The 16,623-nt window shown below is 44.3% G+C and overlaps 1 protein-coding gene across 8 annotated transcripts in view; it reads right to left on the bottom strand.

The window, feature by feature from the left end:
- CALD1 (caldesmon 1) overlaps window positions 1-16,623 on the bottom strand; it is a 245,860-nt gene that overhangs the window by 16,177 nt on the left and 213,060 nt on the right. For all 8 annotated transcript variants that reach the window (XM_075897320.1, XM_075897309.1, XM_025190909.2 and 5 more), the window contains 3 exons: window positions 11,566-11,723; window positions 7,838-8,099; window positions 6,105-6,245 (listed from right to left, as the gene is read on the bottom strand). In XM_075897320.1, coding sequence (XP_075753435.1) covers window positions 6,105-6,245; window positions 7,838-8,099; window positions 11,566-11,723 — 561 coding nt within the window. The remainder of the gene's footprint in view (window positions 1-6,104; window positions 6,246-7,837; window positions 8,100-11,565; window positions 11,724-16,623) is intronic.

Genomic DNA, 16,623 nt, shown 5'->3' with positions numbered 1-16,623 from the left:
GTGGAAAAGGTGTGGGGGGGGGGGGGGAGGGGGAAATAGCAGCCCATACTGCATTAACTAATGCACAACACTCAGCTGCAGGAACCAGGCCATTCAGTTCCACTTTGGGTTCTGGCTCCATGGAGGAAAGAGCCTGCTCTTAGACTCTTTCAGCATGAGCATACTCCATGGTCCCATTAGGCACCCGACTTCCTTTCCACTGCAGGCAGCAACATCTGTGCACCCCTGGCCTCACTTGGATGACTTACTTGAGTGATGAGTTTAAGTCACAGGCTCTCCCTCTCATATTCAAGAGGGAAATGATAGGAGGGGTGGGGGAGAAATGAAACTTAAGAGGAGTTCTTTAAAGAAAAATATTTTTAAATTTGAATCTTACAATGCTAATCTGTCTGTGAGCAGGCCATCTCAGAGAAGTCAGGAACTGTGTGGGGTCTAGCTCCGCCCGATCAGTGCTCTGATGCTTGGTAATTGCCTAAACAAGCAATACTGTGCTAGGCGAAGGTATCTGCCTTGAAAATAGAAATAGTCTCCGGTTTTGCAAGGTCACAGATCCTGGCTTGGCAGTCAGAGTGGCTTTTCAGAGAAAGCTGGCTATCACAGAAGGCTCTTATCCCCCACATAAGATCTTCAGCTGAGAGCTGGAGACCCTCCAAGACTCCACAGTTGTCATTGCTCCCACCCACGCCTGGGCTGCAAGCTGGCGTTCCTCCCATGTCAGCTCCAAACTGGTTTGGTTTTCCTGTCCAACTGAGGAGTCAGACAGTGGGGGTGGGGTTCGCTGCCCAAAGAAGACTTTGTTTTCCAAGTCTTCTGGCCTCTAATTCATTTGCTTTACTAGGCCAGTTTTATGACTCTTCTCACTAGCCTTCAGGAATAGGCTTGAAGTTCACCCACATGCTTCAGCCCATTGGCGCCAGCTAAACAGGGAAGGAAGAAGGGACTTTACAGGAACAGCAGAGTTTGCTCTGTATATTCCTGTGCCACGAGAGACTCCAAGGGGAGAAGAGGGGAGGGGACAGTGCAGGAGTGACTGTCACTCACTGCTGTAATGGTCCACCAGGGCCTAAAGTAATCATAGCAACCCCTGACAGAAGAAAGAGCAAGCAGCCTCTCCACTTTCCCTGAGCCCAGGATGAATCTGGCCTGCATTCTCTTGGCATTTTTCCTCCTCACCGTCATACAGAAAAGAACTCAGCCCATGTGTTCTCATCTGAAGGACTCCATTCTACATTCACCTCAGTTCCCCCAGGGCCACGACGGCACAGCTGCAAGGAAGCCTGAACACACTGCTCTTTAATTCCCTTTCTTGTCTCCTCTTTACCTTCCATATTAACTTCAAACTATGCTTCCTTACCTAACAAGGCCAGGCAAAACTCTGCTCCAGCCTATACCTCAGATTCCAGTTCCTCGTGGGTCCCCCAGGTCCCTTATTTTGCTAGCGATGGTAAGCTTGGTGTCCCTGTTGTGTTCTTGAAGCAGGGAGCCTCGGGTCACACTGAAATTCTTTTGTTTAACTGTTCTATCATCAACAGGTATTACTAGGTGACTTTCTGTGGTCTGTTAGATGCTAACTCATTGTGGTCTTTATATGTACTTGCATGCACAAAATAAGTAAGGGATGACGGTCAGCTGCATGTCTCACTCAGATTCTCTAAATTATATTGATCTTTGTGCCTTTGTAGTCAACCCTTTACCTGATAGATAAATGTAGCATCCACAAAATGTCACCATCCCACACTACTTTCTGCCTCTTTCTTGCCTACTGATGTGCACCAGGACCCAGTTCAACAAGGCTTCCCCCACTCCTCAGTGAAATCGCTCCTTTGTTGAAGAAATGAAATTCTTTAGCTCAGAGCAAGAGCAATGAGGGTGAAGGAAAATCCTGGTCAAAGAGTGATCTAGTGAACCCCACAGACCATGCACACAGACCTGCCCAAACCTCAATTATGGAGCCTAGCAAGCCAATAAGGAGATGTAGGCCAACAGTGAGGAGGCTAATTTCAGCTGGACTCAGCAGATAACGCGGCTGCCCACCAAAGACAGGATTGGCATATTCAGGGAGTATCACTGATATATATTTTCAATTTAAAAATGCCTGCAAAGTTAGCCCAGTTGCTCTTGTGAGCTTTCACAGCCCTCAATTCTCTCCTGCCACTGAGACCACAGCTATCATCTCCCTGTGAATATAGTCTTTAAAATTGAACAAAGTTTGGGAGTTTCAGCAATCTACCAAAGATTTTGTTTTTAATATATAGCTGTACAGGGAAGCTTCGTGAGGACAAGAAGCTGCATCCAACTCTATTCAATAATTCTCTACTAAACCCTTTCAACTGTCTCAGACTGAGAGAAAGAAATCAGTCATGACATTTGCCTGCTAGAAGCCTGAGTGGCATACTACTAAACCTGAAATACATTTAATAAAAGTCAGCCCGACATCTTGGTACTCACAAGGAGAAAAAGTTCAGATAGGAGAAACGTGCACAGTGGTCTTGATCTCTAGCAGCTGGGGGCTTAGAAAGAAGCTGCTAGTGCCGTAACTACTCATAAACTCTTTAGTAGCAGGCAATAAACAAAAACTCCTGGTAGCCCGGGACCTGTTGGACTTTTACCTAAAATAATGGGTGAAGGGGCTGACGGAAGCCTGAGGGTAGGGGGCATCAGACCCCTGAGCTCTGCTGTAGGTCAGGTGGGAGGGGCAGGACCCAGCACCAACAGCAGCTGAGCACTGTGAGGGATATAACTCTCAAAGAAAATGCTGAGGGCCTGAGGATGGGCAGGGGGCAGGGAGGGTGGGAGCAAAGTAGACCACTGCTCTGAGCCCTGGTGATTCAAAGGGTCTGGGACTCCCATTGCTGAAGCCCTGTGCAGCGTGTGGTAGAGCCCTGGGCAGCATGCTCTGGGTAGCATGGAGGGGAGGAGTGGAGTGGTATGGGCAGTACTGAGCGCTGGCTGCCCTGGTCCCGCCCTTTCTGGGAGTGTGGAGCTGGGGCCCCCCTCCCCAGGAACCCAGCAAATCTGTCAGCTTATCTGGGCAGGTCATAACCAGTGTTCCCTCTAAGATTTTCCATCCATGTGTGGAGTGAGTTTTGTCTTGTGCACAATATTGAGGTCATGTGTGCTTGTTCAGATGGGTGCCACTGAGGCACCCAAGTTATTAACAAATATCAGATAGATAGATAGATAGATAGATAGATAGATAGATAGATAGATAGATAGATAGATAGATAGATAGATAGATAGATAGATAGATAGATAGATAGATTAAAACGTTATGGAAGTGAGAACACCAAAACAAGGGATAATTAACCAGGTACATGACTTTAAATGTTTATTTAATAGGAAGTCAACTAAAAAGAAAATGCTGCAAAATTTTCAGTGGTCAACATCCTCTGTTTATAGCCCTCTCCCAGACCCTCCCCAAGCTACATGTAGCAGATGATCGCCCTTCCAGTCCAAATGATTCTAGAATTACTGTCAGAATTCAAAACACCACAAAGATGTTAGAGGGTTTGCGAGCAACATCAGATGGATGAGATCCAGCAGAAAAGTTAGAACTACAGCGTGTCTCAACTTTTATTAGGATACCAAGGCTTGGCCACAGTGCATCAGTGCAGGAATGCTGGAAGAGTGAAAGATGAATCTAAGCCCCCTTTGTGCCTCCTGTATTTTCCATCTTGCCAGAAGCAAGTCCAGCTGCTGTTGGATGTTAGATTAGCCTCGAGGCTGCTCTAAGTCTGTACTGACCACAGTTCAATAGAAGTCATAGGAAACCAAGAATAAGCACAATGCAGCACTGCTCTAGTTTTCCTCCAGAATGCCCCTATCTTGGGAGCTTTATTCGGGGGCGGGAGGGGGAGGGAGGACAGACAGAGTCATTTCATTGGCTGTAAACAAGATAAGGATCCCCCTACCTACAGTAGGGGTAACACCCAAGTACAGAAGCGAGATCACTGCCTTTAGGGTACCACTGGAGTGCAATATGGCCACACTGAATAATGCTGCACAAATAGCATGGACCCCCACTGGCACAGCCAGGCAGAATCCGGGGCAGGGTGCTCCTTTCCCCACTCTGCAGTGGTGAAGGGAGCCTGTGGCACACTGCAGTGGGAGTCAACACCCCGGCCTGCCCCCTGGCTGGGTCCCTGCCCAGGTTACCCTCCACCCAGTGTCTGAGCCATGTTGTTGCTGTCTACACAGGGCAGCAGAGCAGCAACAGGACAAGTGGCAGGTAGCGCTGTGTGGGCTGCAATGGGCTCAGGGGGCTGAGCAGGGCTGACATGCACCTTCCCTCAGAAAGGCTCCTCCCACCCCCAAGGCAGAAGGGAAAGGCAACTCACTCGAGGGCTGGGATGAAGTGTCTCCAGCGCCACTCCACCGGTGATGATGGCAGAAGATATGCAGCCTGATCCCCCACCATCACAGCAGCTCCCTGGCCCCCCCCCCCCCCCATGCTGCTCCATAGCCCGGCCCCCAGAACAGCCACACTGCAGTCCTAAGTCCAGCTCCCGCAGCTGCCCCGCAACCTGCCCCAGGAGCAGTTACCACATGGCCCTAGCCCAGCTCCACCCTTTCCCCAGGGCTGAAGCTGGGGCCACAGCTGTGCGGTGACTTCCCAGCTACTCTTGCGTGGCAGCCCGGCCACCTGAGGAGCAGCCACCACCACTGTCGCCACGTGGCCCTGGCTGCTAGATGAGCTGCTGCCGTGGCTACACGGTCCCAGGCCGGCCCCAGCCACCAGAGGAGCCGCTGCTGCCGCCACATGGTCCCAGCCCTGGCAGCTGGAGGAGCAGCTGCTGCCACCCAGCCCTGGCTCCAGCCCCCGGAGCAGCTGGACAGTTATTATGTGGCCCTGGCCACAGCCCTGGGGAGTCAGAGACAGCAAAGAGCTGCCCAGCTAAGCCTCCCCCGCCCCGCACCAGTAGTAGCAGCAGCAGCAGCTCACTTTCCATCAGTGCACTGCTGCACAGCTCTGCAAAGGAGGGGGGCAGGTGGAGAATTTTTGGGGAACCATAGTTCCCCCTAAGGAATGCACCTTAGAGGGAACTATGGTCATAACCCTTGGAGTTCAGCCCATTCCTTGTACAAAGGGCAGTACAAGTTCATAAGATGAATACCTGCCTCCCAGGAAATCAATGGCAATGTTCCCCTTGATGTCAGCAGGAGGTCAGGATTCACCCATATATTTCAAGGCCTCAAGGAATCACTGAGGTCATCTAATTTGACCTTCTGCACAACACAAGCCACTGAGAAAGCCAACCTGTAATCCTTGGTGCAGAAGTAGTTATTCTTCCCTGCTACAAAGCATACACTATTGAGCTCAACAACTTGTAGTTGGGGCTTATGTGGTGGATTAAATTTATAGTAGCTCTCTGTCCTAGGGAGCGATTCATTTATTGGTAAATACATTTAATATACAGTATATGCATGTAGATGATATGAGTCCGCTGTGGCCAAGTGTTCTTCATAAATACTAGAGAGAAAGAGAACTGAAGATGGAGAAAGGAAGAGATCATTTCTGATTCATCTCTTGTTTCTCTAACCACATATCATCACTGAAGCAAGTGCTAAAATACTAGTATTAGTTTGACACTTAGAACACTAACATTTTCCAAGATAATTTCCTCCTGTAGTTATCAAAAAGGCCCCTCTTTGGACATTCCTAATTATCAGGAACAATGGGTAGCCTACAGTCTAGGCCAGCAGTCCCCAAACTTTTGGTGCTGCCGGGCACCCGGGGGCGGCACTGCGCATGCGCCGTGCACCCAGGGTGGGGGCTGCACATGCACCGGGCACTCAGGGCACAAGAATGGCTCGGGCCGGCCCTGGTCAGTAGGCGCGCACACATAAATGGTCTAGGCAATATATACACAGACTCTCGAACATTCTACAGAGCGGCTCATACTGCAAAATCGTGACCTGGATTGCAAGCACTGCAAGGTTTGAACGTATTCGGAGTGAAGGTTTTAGCTAAGAGGGGTGGGGGTCCATTAGCAAAATTCAGATTGAGATCCTGGTTCAGATTTCAAGTGTTTTCAGTAGTTTGGGGTGTTTGTATGTGGGATTTTAGCTCGAGTCCCTATTCTACTTCCCATTTATAGACTTACCTTAAGAGATGAACCTTTGGGAGTGAAACACTTAAATGGCTTCTTGTCATCTGACAAGCCATCTTCTGGCATCTTCTGACGTTTTTCAGCAGCTTCAGCTCTTCTCCTTTCAATCTCTTCTTTCAGCCTCCTCTTCTCCTCCTAAGACAGTATGAATACATAGTTGGTCATTTGTCTCCTTGTTGACTGACCTTTCCAGCCACAGAGTTCTTCTGTGGGAAAGCAGGGATCTCAGCACACTAAAGGATTGGGCCCTTCCCTACATGATGCTTCTCTATCTGATGATTACCTATTGTGTTCCCTCCTTCTGGGACATCTCGTATTGGTCACAGTCGGCAGACAGGATACCTGGGTGGATGGACCCAGTATGGCCGTGCTTATATTCTTGTAAGTGTGAAGTACTATTCTCTTTAATCCCCAATATCCAAATTCATTTTATTTACCGTTTAGATCCCCAATTTCTGTGCTGGAGACTGGAACATCCACATTAAAGAGATCCATTTAGTAGAGCAAACATACACAAACATATGGATTTTTTGGTACTAAAATTTTAAACTAGACAAACATTTATTTCTAATGAGATTCAGTCCTTCATCACACCAGCTGTTAATCCCACTCTCAGCAAACATATCTTCAATCCCATTTGTCCCTCCCCACCCAGAAACAAGATTTCTGTAAAGTAAGCTATGATGTGCAATAATAATAATAAAAACACACCCAAAATAAACGAATGCCCACGTTGCTGCATCATTGCACCTAATAACATGTCTACACAGAAGATGAGAAAAGCAGAGTTAAGATTCTCAAGACAATCGTGGATGAAATCCTGACCCCACTGGTTTCATGGGAGCTTTTCCACTGGCTTGCATGGGACTAGAATGTCACCCCTTGGGGTGATCTCCTTGTGCATCCGGCTTAGATCAGGGTCTCAGTAGCACATCTGTGCACATGATCCCTGTAATACCAAATATTCTGTACTTAGTTGCAGCTGAGGTTGAAAGTTACAAAAATGGTGTCCTTTTTTTGTCCATTAGTACGTGTCACTGTACAGGCGGGTGATGAAAGACCCAGCTTTGCAGCCTGTGTCAGCCTTAATGAGTAGTAGAGATGAAAAGTTTAGTGCAATGGTGGTACAGCCTGCAAAGGGAGGAATATGACTGAGAAAACTGAACAATCTTTATCTGCTAAGTACTTGTAACATAGCACCTAGAGTTCCCAACTAAAACTGGGGCTGCACTGCACTAGGTACAGCTGTATAGCAACAGACAGTCCCTGCCCTGATGTCACAGCCTAAATAGACGAGACAGACAAAGCACTGGAAAGGAAGCAAGGGCAAAGAGAGATAAATCCACTTGCCCAAGAGTCTGTTTGAGTAGCAGATCCAGGAATAAAGTAGTGTAGCTTTGGGTCTTCCAAGTTGTTTTTGGTTTTATTTTTCCTTCTACACAACATTGCCTTAGATAGTGAAATCCAGAGCCTCAAAGGCATTGTGGCTTCTAAATCCCATTGCTTCCAATGTAAGACAGGAGACTAAATACCTTTGAGGGTCTAGGCCCAAGCTACTCTCCCTGAGCTTAAAATGCCACCCAAAGCCTTTCTCTTTGTGCAGTTCCACTGATGTATCTGTTCACCGCACAGCGTTATGTGATCATGTAATGAAAGACCAACAGGAGCAAGTGACGCAGAACAGGGTCTAACTTTCGGATTTTGCGGTATTAGTATTATGCCATTACCTCTTCCCTAGCTTTTCTCTCAGCCTCCTCCTGCTTCCTCCTCTGTTCCTCTTCCTCAAGGATCTTCCGACGCTCCTCGCGCCGCTTCTTCAGTTCTTCCAGCTCCACAGCTGCTTCCTGTTGTTTCTCCTTTAGCTTTTCAAACTCCTCATTCTCATTTTCACCCCGGCGACGGCGCAGCTCCTCTAGTCGTTTGCCGGCTTCAGCTTGGGACACTGGTTTACCATCCTCAGCATTTGCAGCTGCTTTCATGCTGGAGCGGCTGAAAAAGAATTGAGAAGCATGTTAACATGCCACAAGTTTTCCTTTGCCAGTTTGCATCATTCAATGAAGCAGCAGCATAAGAACCTGCACACAGAAGCACCTCCTGATAAGATCTTTTGTTCGTCACAGAGTATGTGCTACCTTCAGCAGGTTTTGTCAGGGAGCTGAAGTAGCCTGGGGAACTCATGAGAATGGCCATACTAGCTCAAACCAAAGATCCATCTAGCCCAGTATCTTGTCTTCCAACAGTGGCCAATGCCAGGTGACCCAGAGGGAGTGAACAGAACAGATAATCATCAAGTGATCCCTCTCCTGTCATCCATTTCCAGCACTCTAACAGAGGCTAGGAAAACCATTTCTATCTACCCTGGCTAATACCCACTGATGGACCTAACCTCCCTGAATGTATCTAGTTCTTTTTTGAAACCTGCTCAAGTTCTGGTTTTCACAACATCCTCTGGCAAGGAATTGCACAGGTTGACTGTGTGCTGCGTGAAGAAAAACTTCCTTTTGTTTGTTTTAAACCTGCTACCTATTAATTGAATTTGGTGACCCTTAGTTCTTATACTATGGGAACAAGTATATAATTTATCCTTAATTTATCCTTATTCACTTTTTCCACACCAATCATGATTTTATAGATCTCTATCATATCACCCCTTAGTCTCCTCTTTTCCAAGATGAAAAGTCCCGGTCTTTTTAATCTCTCTTCAGATGGGACGTGTTCCAAACCCCTAATCATTTTGTTGCCCTTTTCTGAACCTTCTCCAATGCCAATATGTCTTTTGAGATGAGGCACCCACATCTGTATGCAGAATTCAATATGTGGGCGTACCATGGATTTATATAGAGGCAATAAGATATTTTTTCTTATTCTCTATCTACTATATCCACTGGATCCCTCTTGTCCACATATTTCTTGATCCCCTCCAATAATTCTAGTACATTAGTAAGGCATGATTACCCTTTACAGAAACCATGTTGACTTTTCCCCAGCAAATTATGTTCATTTATGTGTCTGACAATTTTATTCTTTACTATAATAACTAATTTGCCCAGTACTGACGTAAGACTTACTGGTCTATAATTGCCAAGATCTCCTCTATACCCTCTTTTAAATACTGGCATCATATTAGCTATCTTCCAGGCATTAGGTACGTAAGCTGGATTTACAAACACAGTTAATAGTTCCATAATTTCACATTCGAGTTCATTTAGAACTCTTGGGTGAATGCCATCTGGTCCTGGTCACTTGTTACTGTTAAGTAACTCAGAAGCACATCTCTGCTTCCAGTGAGAGCAGAGGGTCCCATATGCTTGGAAGGATAGTTTTTGCATCATATTGCCTCAGTACCTCAGACAAATAAGTGTTACCCTCTCAGGAGCGGCCCTAGACAAGCTGCCGGCAACTGGCACCCTAGGCGAAACGTGCAATTGGCGCCCCTGCCTCCAAAGCCCTCAATGGCCATTTTTCTTGGCACCCTAGGCGACTGCCTAGGTCACCTGTATTGACGGGCCACCACTGCACCCTCTTTTTGGAGACAGTCTAACTCATTAACTTCAATTTTTTATGTCTACTTTTTTTTTATTCAAGAACCCTTTTATTTTAGACCCAGCTACATAATATATACACACTTATGCATACATATTTGTACTATGTAATTGAGAATATTACCAACAGAGATATGTTCTAGCTCCTAAAAGCATACTTGACTAATCTGTGCACAATAGTTCAGGTATCCAAAAATAAATATTAAAGGCCGAAAAAAAGTAAACCAGCAAATGCATACCCAAAGCAAACACTATATTCTGTGTTATAAAAGAGACAAATAATCCTTTGATTTCTGAGATAAATGTCTTTTTTAAGGGATTATGTAGTGTTTGACAAATCTCTTTAAGGCACATTGCTAGGGCATTAGTCTTCAGTTTATCAGGAGAAAGGGGAAGTATTCTTATTTAATCCATAGTTTCAAAGCTCAGTTGAAGTTTTCTGTGTGAGTTTTTGATTTTTCATAAACTCAAAACTAGATTTTTCATTGAATTTTTCCACAGAGGGAAATACCAAACCAGATATTTTTCAACCAGGTCTTATAATCAAGGACATTAAAATATATATATATTCACATTGCCATAAGAAATATGTGTCCAATGGCACCACTACTATAAGTAATTATTACATCGGTGCTTGCTCCTTGCAGTGTATTTATGAATATACCAGTCAAAGGGATCAACACATCATATACCAGCATGTTACTTACAAGAAAAAGGGCAAACAAGCATTTGTATGGCTTTTATTTTCTTCCCTGTTCTGCACCCAAGAAAAGAGAGATTCCAAACACCGCAGCAATGCAGCCACAATATTGCACAATTACATGCCACAAGAGACAGCAGTGTAAAAGTTAAGGTTTCCTTCAGCTATATGGATCAGTTTCTGCCTTCAGTTAACTTTGAGCAAATACACAGTAACTTCACTGAAGACAAGAAACTTATTTTCCAGGTCTGTAATAATATAGTCAAGAGTCGAATTTAGCCTTAAGCAATTTTTTTACTTCAGCATTTGGAAGATGTGGGTGAATATTTTGTCCACACTATGATAAATGTTTGACTTTTTTACTGACAAGAAATGGTTCTCTCTTAATCATGTACATTCAGGGTCTACTTCTATCTTCTTTTCTTAATATACAGTAGGGAGGATTTCCTCTGCTGTTTCTGCATATTCTGTACTGGGAAACACTAACTGGCAGTCATCCTCTTCAGATTTGTTCCTGAGTTGCTTTGCTTTCAGCACATTCTGGAAATCTCAGCCCCTTGCTGACAACATCAAGAAATCAGTATTGAAATCCTAGACTATGGGAAGATTTCAGAAGTGCCTGTTGGATGCTACGAAAAAGAAGCCAACTACCAGCCTTTACGTAGACGGAGAAAGAAGATGGTTTGTGAGAGCCAAAAATGACAGAACAATGAGAAAAATGCATTATATGATGCTTAGGATTGTTCCATTCTTCTACAAAAGTGAGGGGAAAGGGTAGGTGGGACTGGTGGGAATGGGACAGACAATATTTATCTAAGCCTCAGATTTCTCAGTTGGTCCTAAGGAGTTTTATTTCTCAGCACTATCATTTAGATTCATCTTAGGAGTCTCAATCACTTGTTGCCATTTTTTGTGGAAAATGAAAATACAGGTAAGTTCTGAACTAAAGCCCAATGACTAGATACCCAACTTCTCCCTCTCTCAGGTTAGGGAGGGGGAAGAAAAGAAAAAATGTGGACTTTCAAATAATTCCTTGCTTTAGGAAGAAATAAAGCAAGTGAAGTTATCTCTATATTTCCAACTGTAATAGAAGCTCTCATATAGACGTTCTATACTACACAGTGAAAAGTATTGTAATAGAGACCCATAAAAGGAAACAAGCCCCACAGCTGTCCTCTGCTATAAACAAATGCAGTGTTAATGTGAATCTTACCTAAAAGTATTCTCAGTATGTTTAAGTTTGTGAGTAGTAAGTTCCTGGAAACGCTCTCCGTTCTGTGGCTTTGGTTCAGGAAATCCCTTCTTACGATCCCAGACAGACTTCACCTCCTCCTTAGGTGCTTTGTCCTTATTAGCCTTGTCATCTTTGATCTGCTCAGGAGACATTAGAAAACATACAACCACAAACAAAACAAAAATCATAATTAGACATTGTAGATGACTGAGAAGGAAAATAAGTTTCCTATAGTCAATGGGGAACTGAGCAACTGTCTTTAAACTGTCCTAAGGCAGAAATAGCCTGCCAAGTTCTAAAATGTGGCCTACGACCAACTTTGCCTTCCGATCTATGTTAAATATGAGGCAACTGAATTCATCTACACTGTGTGGAAATATTCTGTGTCCTTGGAAATCTCATGGCTCCTTACCTTCTTATGCAATCTAGCCAATCTCCACCCTTACCTTGCCCCACTATCCCCTTCCTGCTCATGCATCTGTTTTTTTACCTATGGTATACTGTCTCAATATTAAAATGTGAGTATTCTGGGCCATGGATTATCTTTGTTTGTATAAGGACTAAATCAATGGGATCCTAATCCCTGGTTAAGGCCATAAACAGTACTGCAGTACAAATAATAATAATAACAATCTTAAATTGAATACAATAAAGTAAGCGTGTGCTATGTGGATGTAGCCAGTACACTGAACAATGAACCAGGTATGTGCTATCAGGAGGTACCCAGGACTTTCAGTGTCACAGCTATTATTAGTATTAGGAATGTTAAAAAGTAGGTAATTGGGTAACCGTGTAACCACTGAAAATTTCAAGCAGTTACACGCACCTGCAGCCAGCTCCCTGGGAGCCAGTGCATGTCAGGAGTTGGCTTTTAAGATGGCTCCTGGCGCATACTGACTCCCGGCTGCCACCCCACTCCTGGGGAGCCAGCTGCCATCATGTGTTGCAGACTTATACAGAGGCAGAATTTGTGTTGATAAATGTGTAAGCAGGGTTATCATCGGCGGTATCCCAGTCTAAACAGTGACCAGTGGAGGAGGATACCATAAAAGGTGAAGTACTTAATCCTATAAAGAAGCAGATGTTTCCTCTGAAAACATTAAGGCAAGAATGTGTCCCCCACCACCCTCCTACAAGCCTTTGCCCTACATAAGTCTGACTAACATTGAGAATCATTATGTACTAGTTCCACTCTCTAATCCCCACCCAGAAAATTCTGTGCTGAAAATTATTTATTATCACCACTGATGGCCTGATTCCAGCATGCTGAGTCATGGTTGGATGCTGATGGAAAGTTCAGGATATGGCAATTGATTTTAGTTCTTCTGTTCTGTGGACAGAATTATTCCCACTAAGTAAATTAGCTAGACCAGCAGCCAAAACAAGCTTTGAATAGCAGCAGAGGAAAATACCAAATGTTAACCCAAGGAAGATCTTTTTTTCATGTTGAGCTTTGCTACATTTCAGAAAGGACTACCCAGCCTGAACTAGACCTGTTCTGCTTATAGCTGGCATTAAGTGCTGTTCATTCAATGCCAGTACCACAGGTGACAGCTGTCAAGTGGTATGAACTGCAAGTTGGGGGGGGGGGACGGTATTCATATATATGTTGAATTAATATGCTACAGATGAAAGATGACAGATATGCAACTCCAAGAGCATGGCTACACTAGGAGATTATTTTGAAATAAGTAAAATCAAAGTAACAATTTCACGATATAACGATTTTAAAATAAGCATTATTCCCCAAGGAAAACAGGAGTACAGATTTCAAAATAACCAGCCCAGGATAGCATGGATGCTCTGCATATTATTTTGAAGTAAGGGGAGGGAGGTATTTTGAAATAACTCTCTAGTGTAGACCAGGGCTAAGATAAAACTCCTCTGTCTTTAGAATAAGCAACAGCAATGCAAGCTTCCCCCACCCTGCCAATGAGCCTAAACGTATGTCTATGCTGAAAAAAAAAAGGAATTTCTTAATGTGAGTTAGCTAACCTAGGTTAAAATAGCAATGAAGATGCAGCCACTCATCTTTTCATCTGTGAAAGCAGCTCAACTTCAACTCCAGGCTTCGCTATAGGCTTTAACTTCAGATGCTGACCTGAGTTAAAAGTGGAGTGGCCATGTCTTTGCTGTTAACTTGGGTTAACAGCTTGAGTTTGAGCCTATAGGGCAGACTGGGGTTAATTCGATAATGCAAGTTAAAAACACACCGTTTTATGCAGTATGGACATACCCTCAGTTATAACCAAATGGAATCACTTTACAGATAAGAAGAGAATTCAGTTTCCATAACAATACACGCTTTGGCCTCGATGTTATGACTACCAACAGCCAAGGCTATTATTGCTAGTGGCCAGTCATGGCTTTGAAGATGTGTACTCCTATATTCTAGAAACTAATCTGAGACAATCATTTCCTCAGCCTAATGAGCCATCCCCAGTTTGTAACAGTGTTTGGTCCCTCCCAAGCTGGGCAAGATTTGAACCAGTGATGTAATAATAGCAAAAAGCTCTGGCTCATTAGCAATCCACTACATTACTTAATCCTTTTCCGAGTCATTTTGAGAGCGAGGGTGTTGATCGCGTTAGGATTTCCAATGCCAGGACTTCTGTGTTGCGATTTTGAAAGGGCTGAATTTCCTTTTATGAGATTTTGATCAAGTCCCTTCCAGGTCTCACTAAAAAGACAACATGTCAGCTGCCTCAAGTGCAGGCAACTAGATGGGACATGTACTGCATCTTATACCTTAATTAGGATGGTGAAGAAAACCAATATTAAAAACACGCTTTTAGAATTAACTAAGGTTAGGGGATAATTTTCCAAAGGCTACCAGGGTTTGATTTAAATGATTTAAAGGGGGCACGGAGCACGGGGCACAAACACACAAATAACACCACTACTAGGCACTATCACTCACAAAAAGGAAGATGAAATAGGTTATTAGAGAAATACTTCAAGGTCTAGTCCTGCTCCTTTTAATTTTAATGGCAAAACAACCACTGACTTCAAGAGAAGCAGAAAGAGCCCCTTTCCTAGCCATGCACCCTAAAAGTGACAGAAGCAAACTTTTGTGCCTGCTGCCGCATTTCATTGATTTGGGGAATAATCCATCTGATACGGAAATGAATGGAAAGGCGCCTACTGACACCAGGGGAGTTGGTTCCAACCTGTGGTAGTGCCTTCAAAAAATACAGCCCATCTCATCCCACAGAGCTTGAACCCAAAATCAAATTGAACATGGCTGAAACTTTTTCTGAGGACTGTAAATTCTTTGGGTAACTTCTTTTTAAAATATTTTGTTTTTGCACATCTCTCCATCTCCAGGTTCCTGTTAGGAATGCACATTAGAGCTTGAGAGGCAACATTGCCACCCCAAAGTTTTGGTTCTGTCAGTTATAAAGATTGGAGCCTTTTGCAAACTTCAGTTCTAGATTTGGCTTCAATTTTTGAACACCCTGCAAGCTGTGGGCATCTCCAGCTATGTCTGTGTGGCAGCTGGGTGCATGAGTCCCAGCTTGGATACACAGGCACACAGACTCTGCTCAAGCTAGTGTACTAAAAATAGCAGGGTAGCACAGGCTGCAGCTCAGGCTAGCCACCTGAGTAGGCCCCTCAGTATGTTCCCAAGCTCCTGCCTGTACTACCACTGGCTATGCTCCTATTTCTAGTGCACTAGCTCAAGAAGAACTTGTGTGTGTCTGTCTACCCAAACTGGAAAGTGCACTCCAAAGATTTAGGTTTGGGGCCCAACTCTATCAAAACAAAGATACCTACATACCATGAGAAAAAGCTGCTTTTGCACATGTCTAGCCAAACTGGAAGCAGGAAATACCAGGAGTCTTGTGTCATGAGAAAAACTTGTTCTGATGAACTTTCCAGGCCAGTTTTGCAGACCCAAACTTTGGGACAATTCAAAGAAGCAGCCAGACTTTTGGCTGCTAAGTTGAGTGAAACCTATACTGTGAAGAGCAGATTCTGATCTTACTAACAGTGGATGTACACAATATAGCACAGGTACTTTGGCATAAATCTGATTTAACTGTGAGGAAAAGTATGCCCCCCGAACTAGTCAGGCTTACAGTCTCTTAACTATATTAATAATTGCATACTGTATTACAACACAGGCTTTGTTGAATTTTCAGCATCACTGTCAAGGCAGGAAAGTAGTGAAAGGCTGCTCATCTTCATTTTTTTGCAATAGTGACAATTCATCCTAAGCCAAAAATCAACAGCCAATATTTTAGGTTCACCAATTGCTATTTGTCAGGATGGGCAGGAATGGTGTTCCTAGCTTTTCTTTGCAAGACGCTGGGAATGGGTGACAGAGGAGGGATCAGGTGGTGATTCCCTGTTCTGCTCTCTCCCTCTGGGGCACCTGGGACTGGCCATTGTCGGAAGGCAGGATACTGGGCTAGATGAACCTTTGGTTTGAACCAATAGGGCTGTTCTTCCTTCTTATGATTTTGGGGTTCAATTCAAGACACCTTTTGGGAAGAGGGTGCTAAGTACTTTCCAAAAATGAGGTCCTTTAAAGGGTGTCTCAGGTAGAACACCCAAAAACTGAGGAAAGCAAAATCTCTCATCCCTTCTGAGATTCTTGGCCATTGTCTGTGTTTCTTCTTGCAGCCTAAGCTCATGGAGGCCCTCTTAGATCCTGAGCATCCTCAGTTCCCACTGACTTCCATGAGAACTGAGGGCACTCAGCGCTGTTCAGGACCAAAATCTAGCCAGGCCGAGTGAAGCTGAAATTACAGGTCATACTTATCCAGATACCTTTTCAAAGTATCTCTAATGTGATCTGACTTTGTGTGCTGGTAAATTCCACAGGCTGATTCCTTCTTGTGAAGGAATGTTTTGCTTTTATTTGCTTTCCATCCATTCTTTGGCCTTGAGACTGTGGCCACCAGCAGCCAAGCCTATTATTGCTAATGGCAAGAGTAGTGACTTTGAAGATGTGGACTCCTAACTTCTAGGAACTAGTCTGAAACAATTATTTCTGTTCATTTAGTCTAATGATGTGTCATCAGTTTGTCA

The sequence above is a fragment of the Pelodiscus sinensis genome, chromosome 1 (genome assembly GCF_049634645.1).
Source record: "Pelodiscus sinensis isolate JC-2024 chromosome 1, ASM4963464v1, whole genome shotgun sequence".
Classification (NCBI taxonomy): Eukaryota; Metazoa; Chordata; order Testudines; family Trionychidae; genus Pelodiscus; species Pelodiscus sinensis.
Note: the sequence above shows the minus strand (reverse complement) of the source record. Positions and strands in the feature narration are given on the sequence as shown.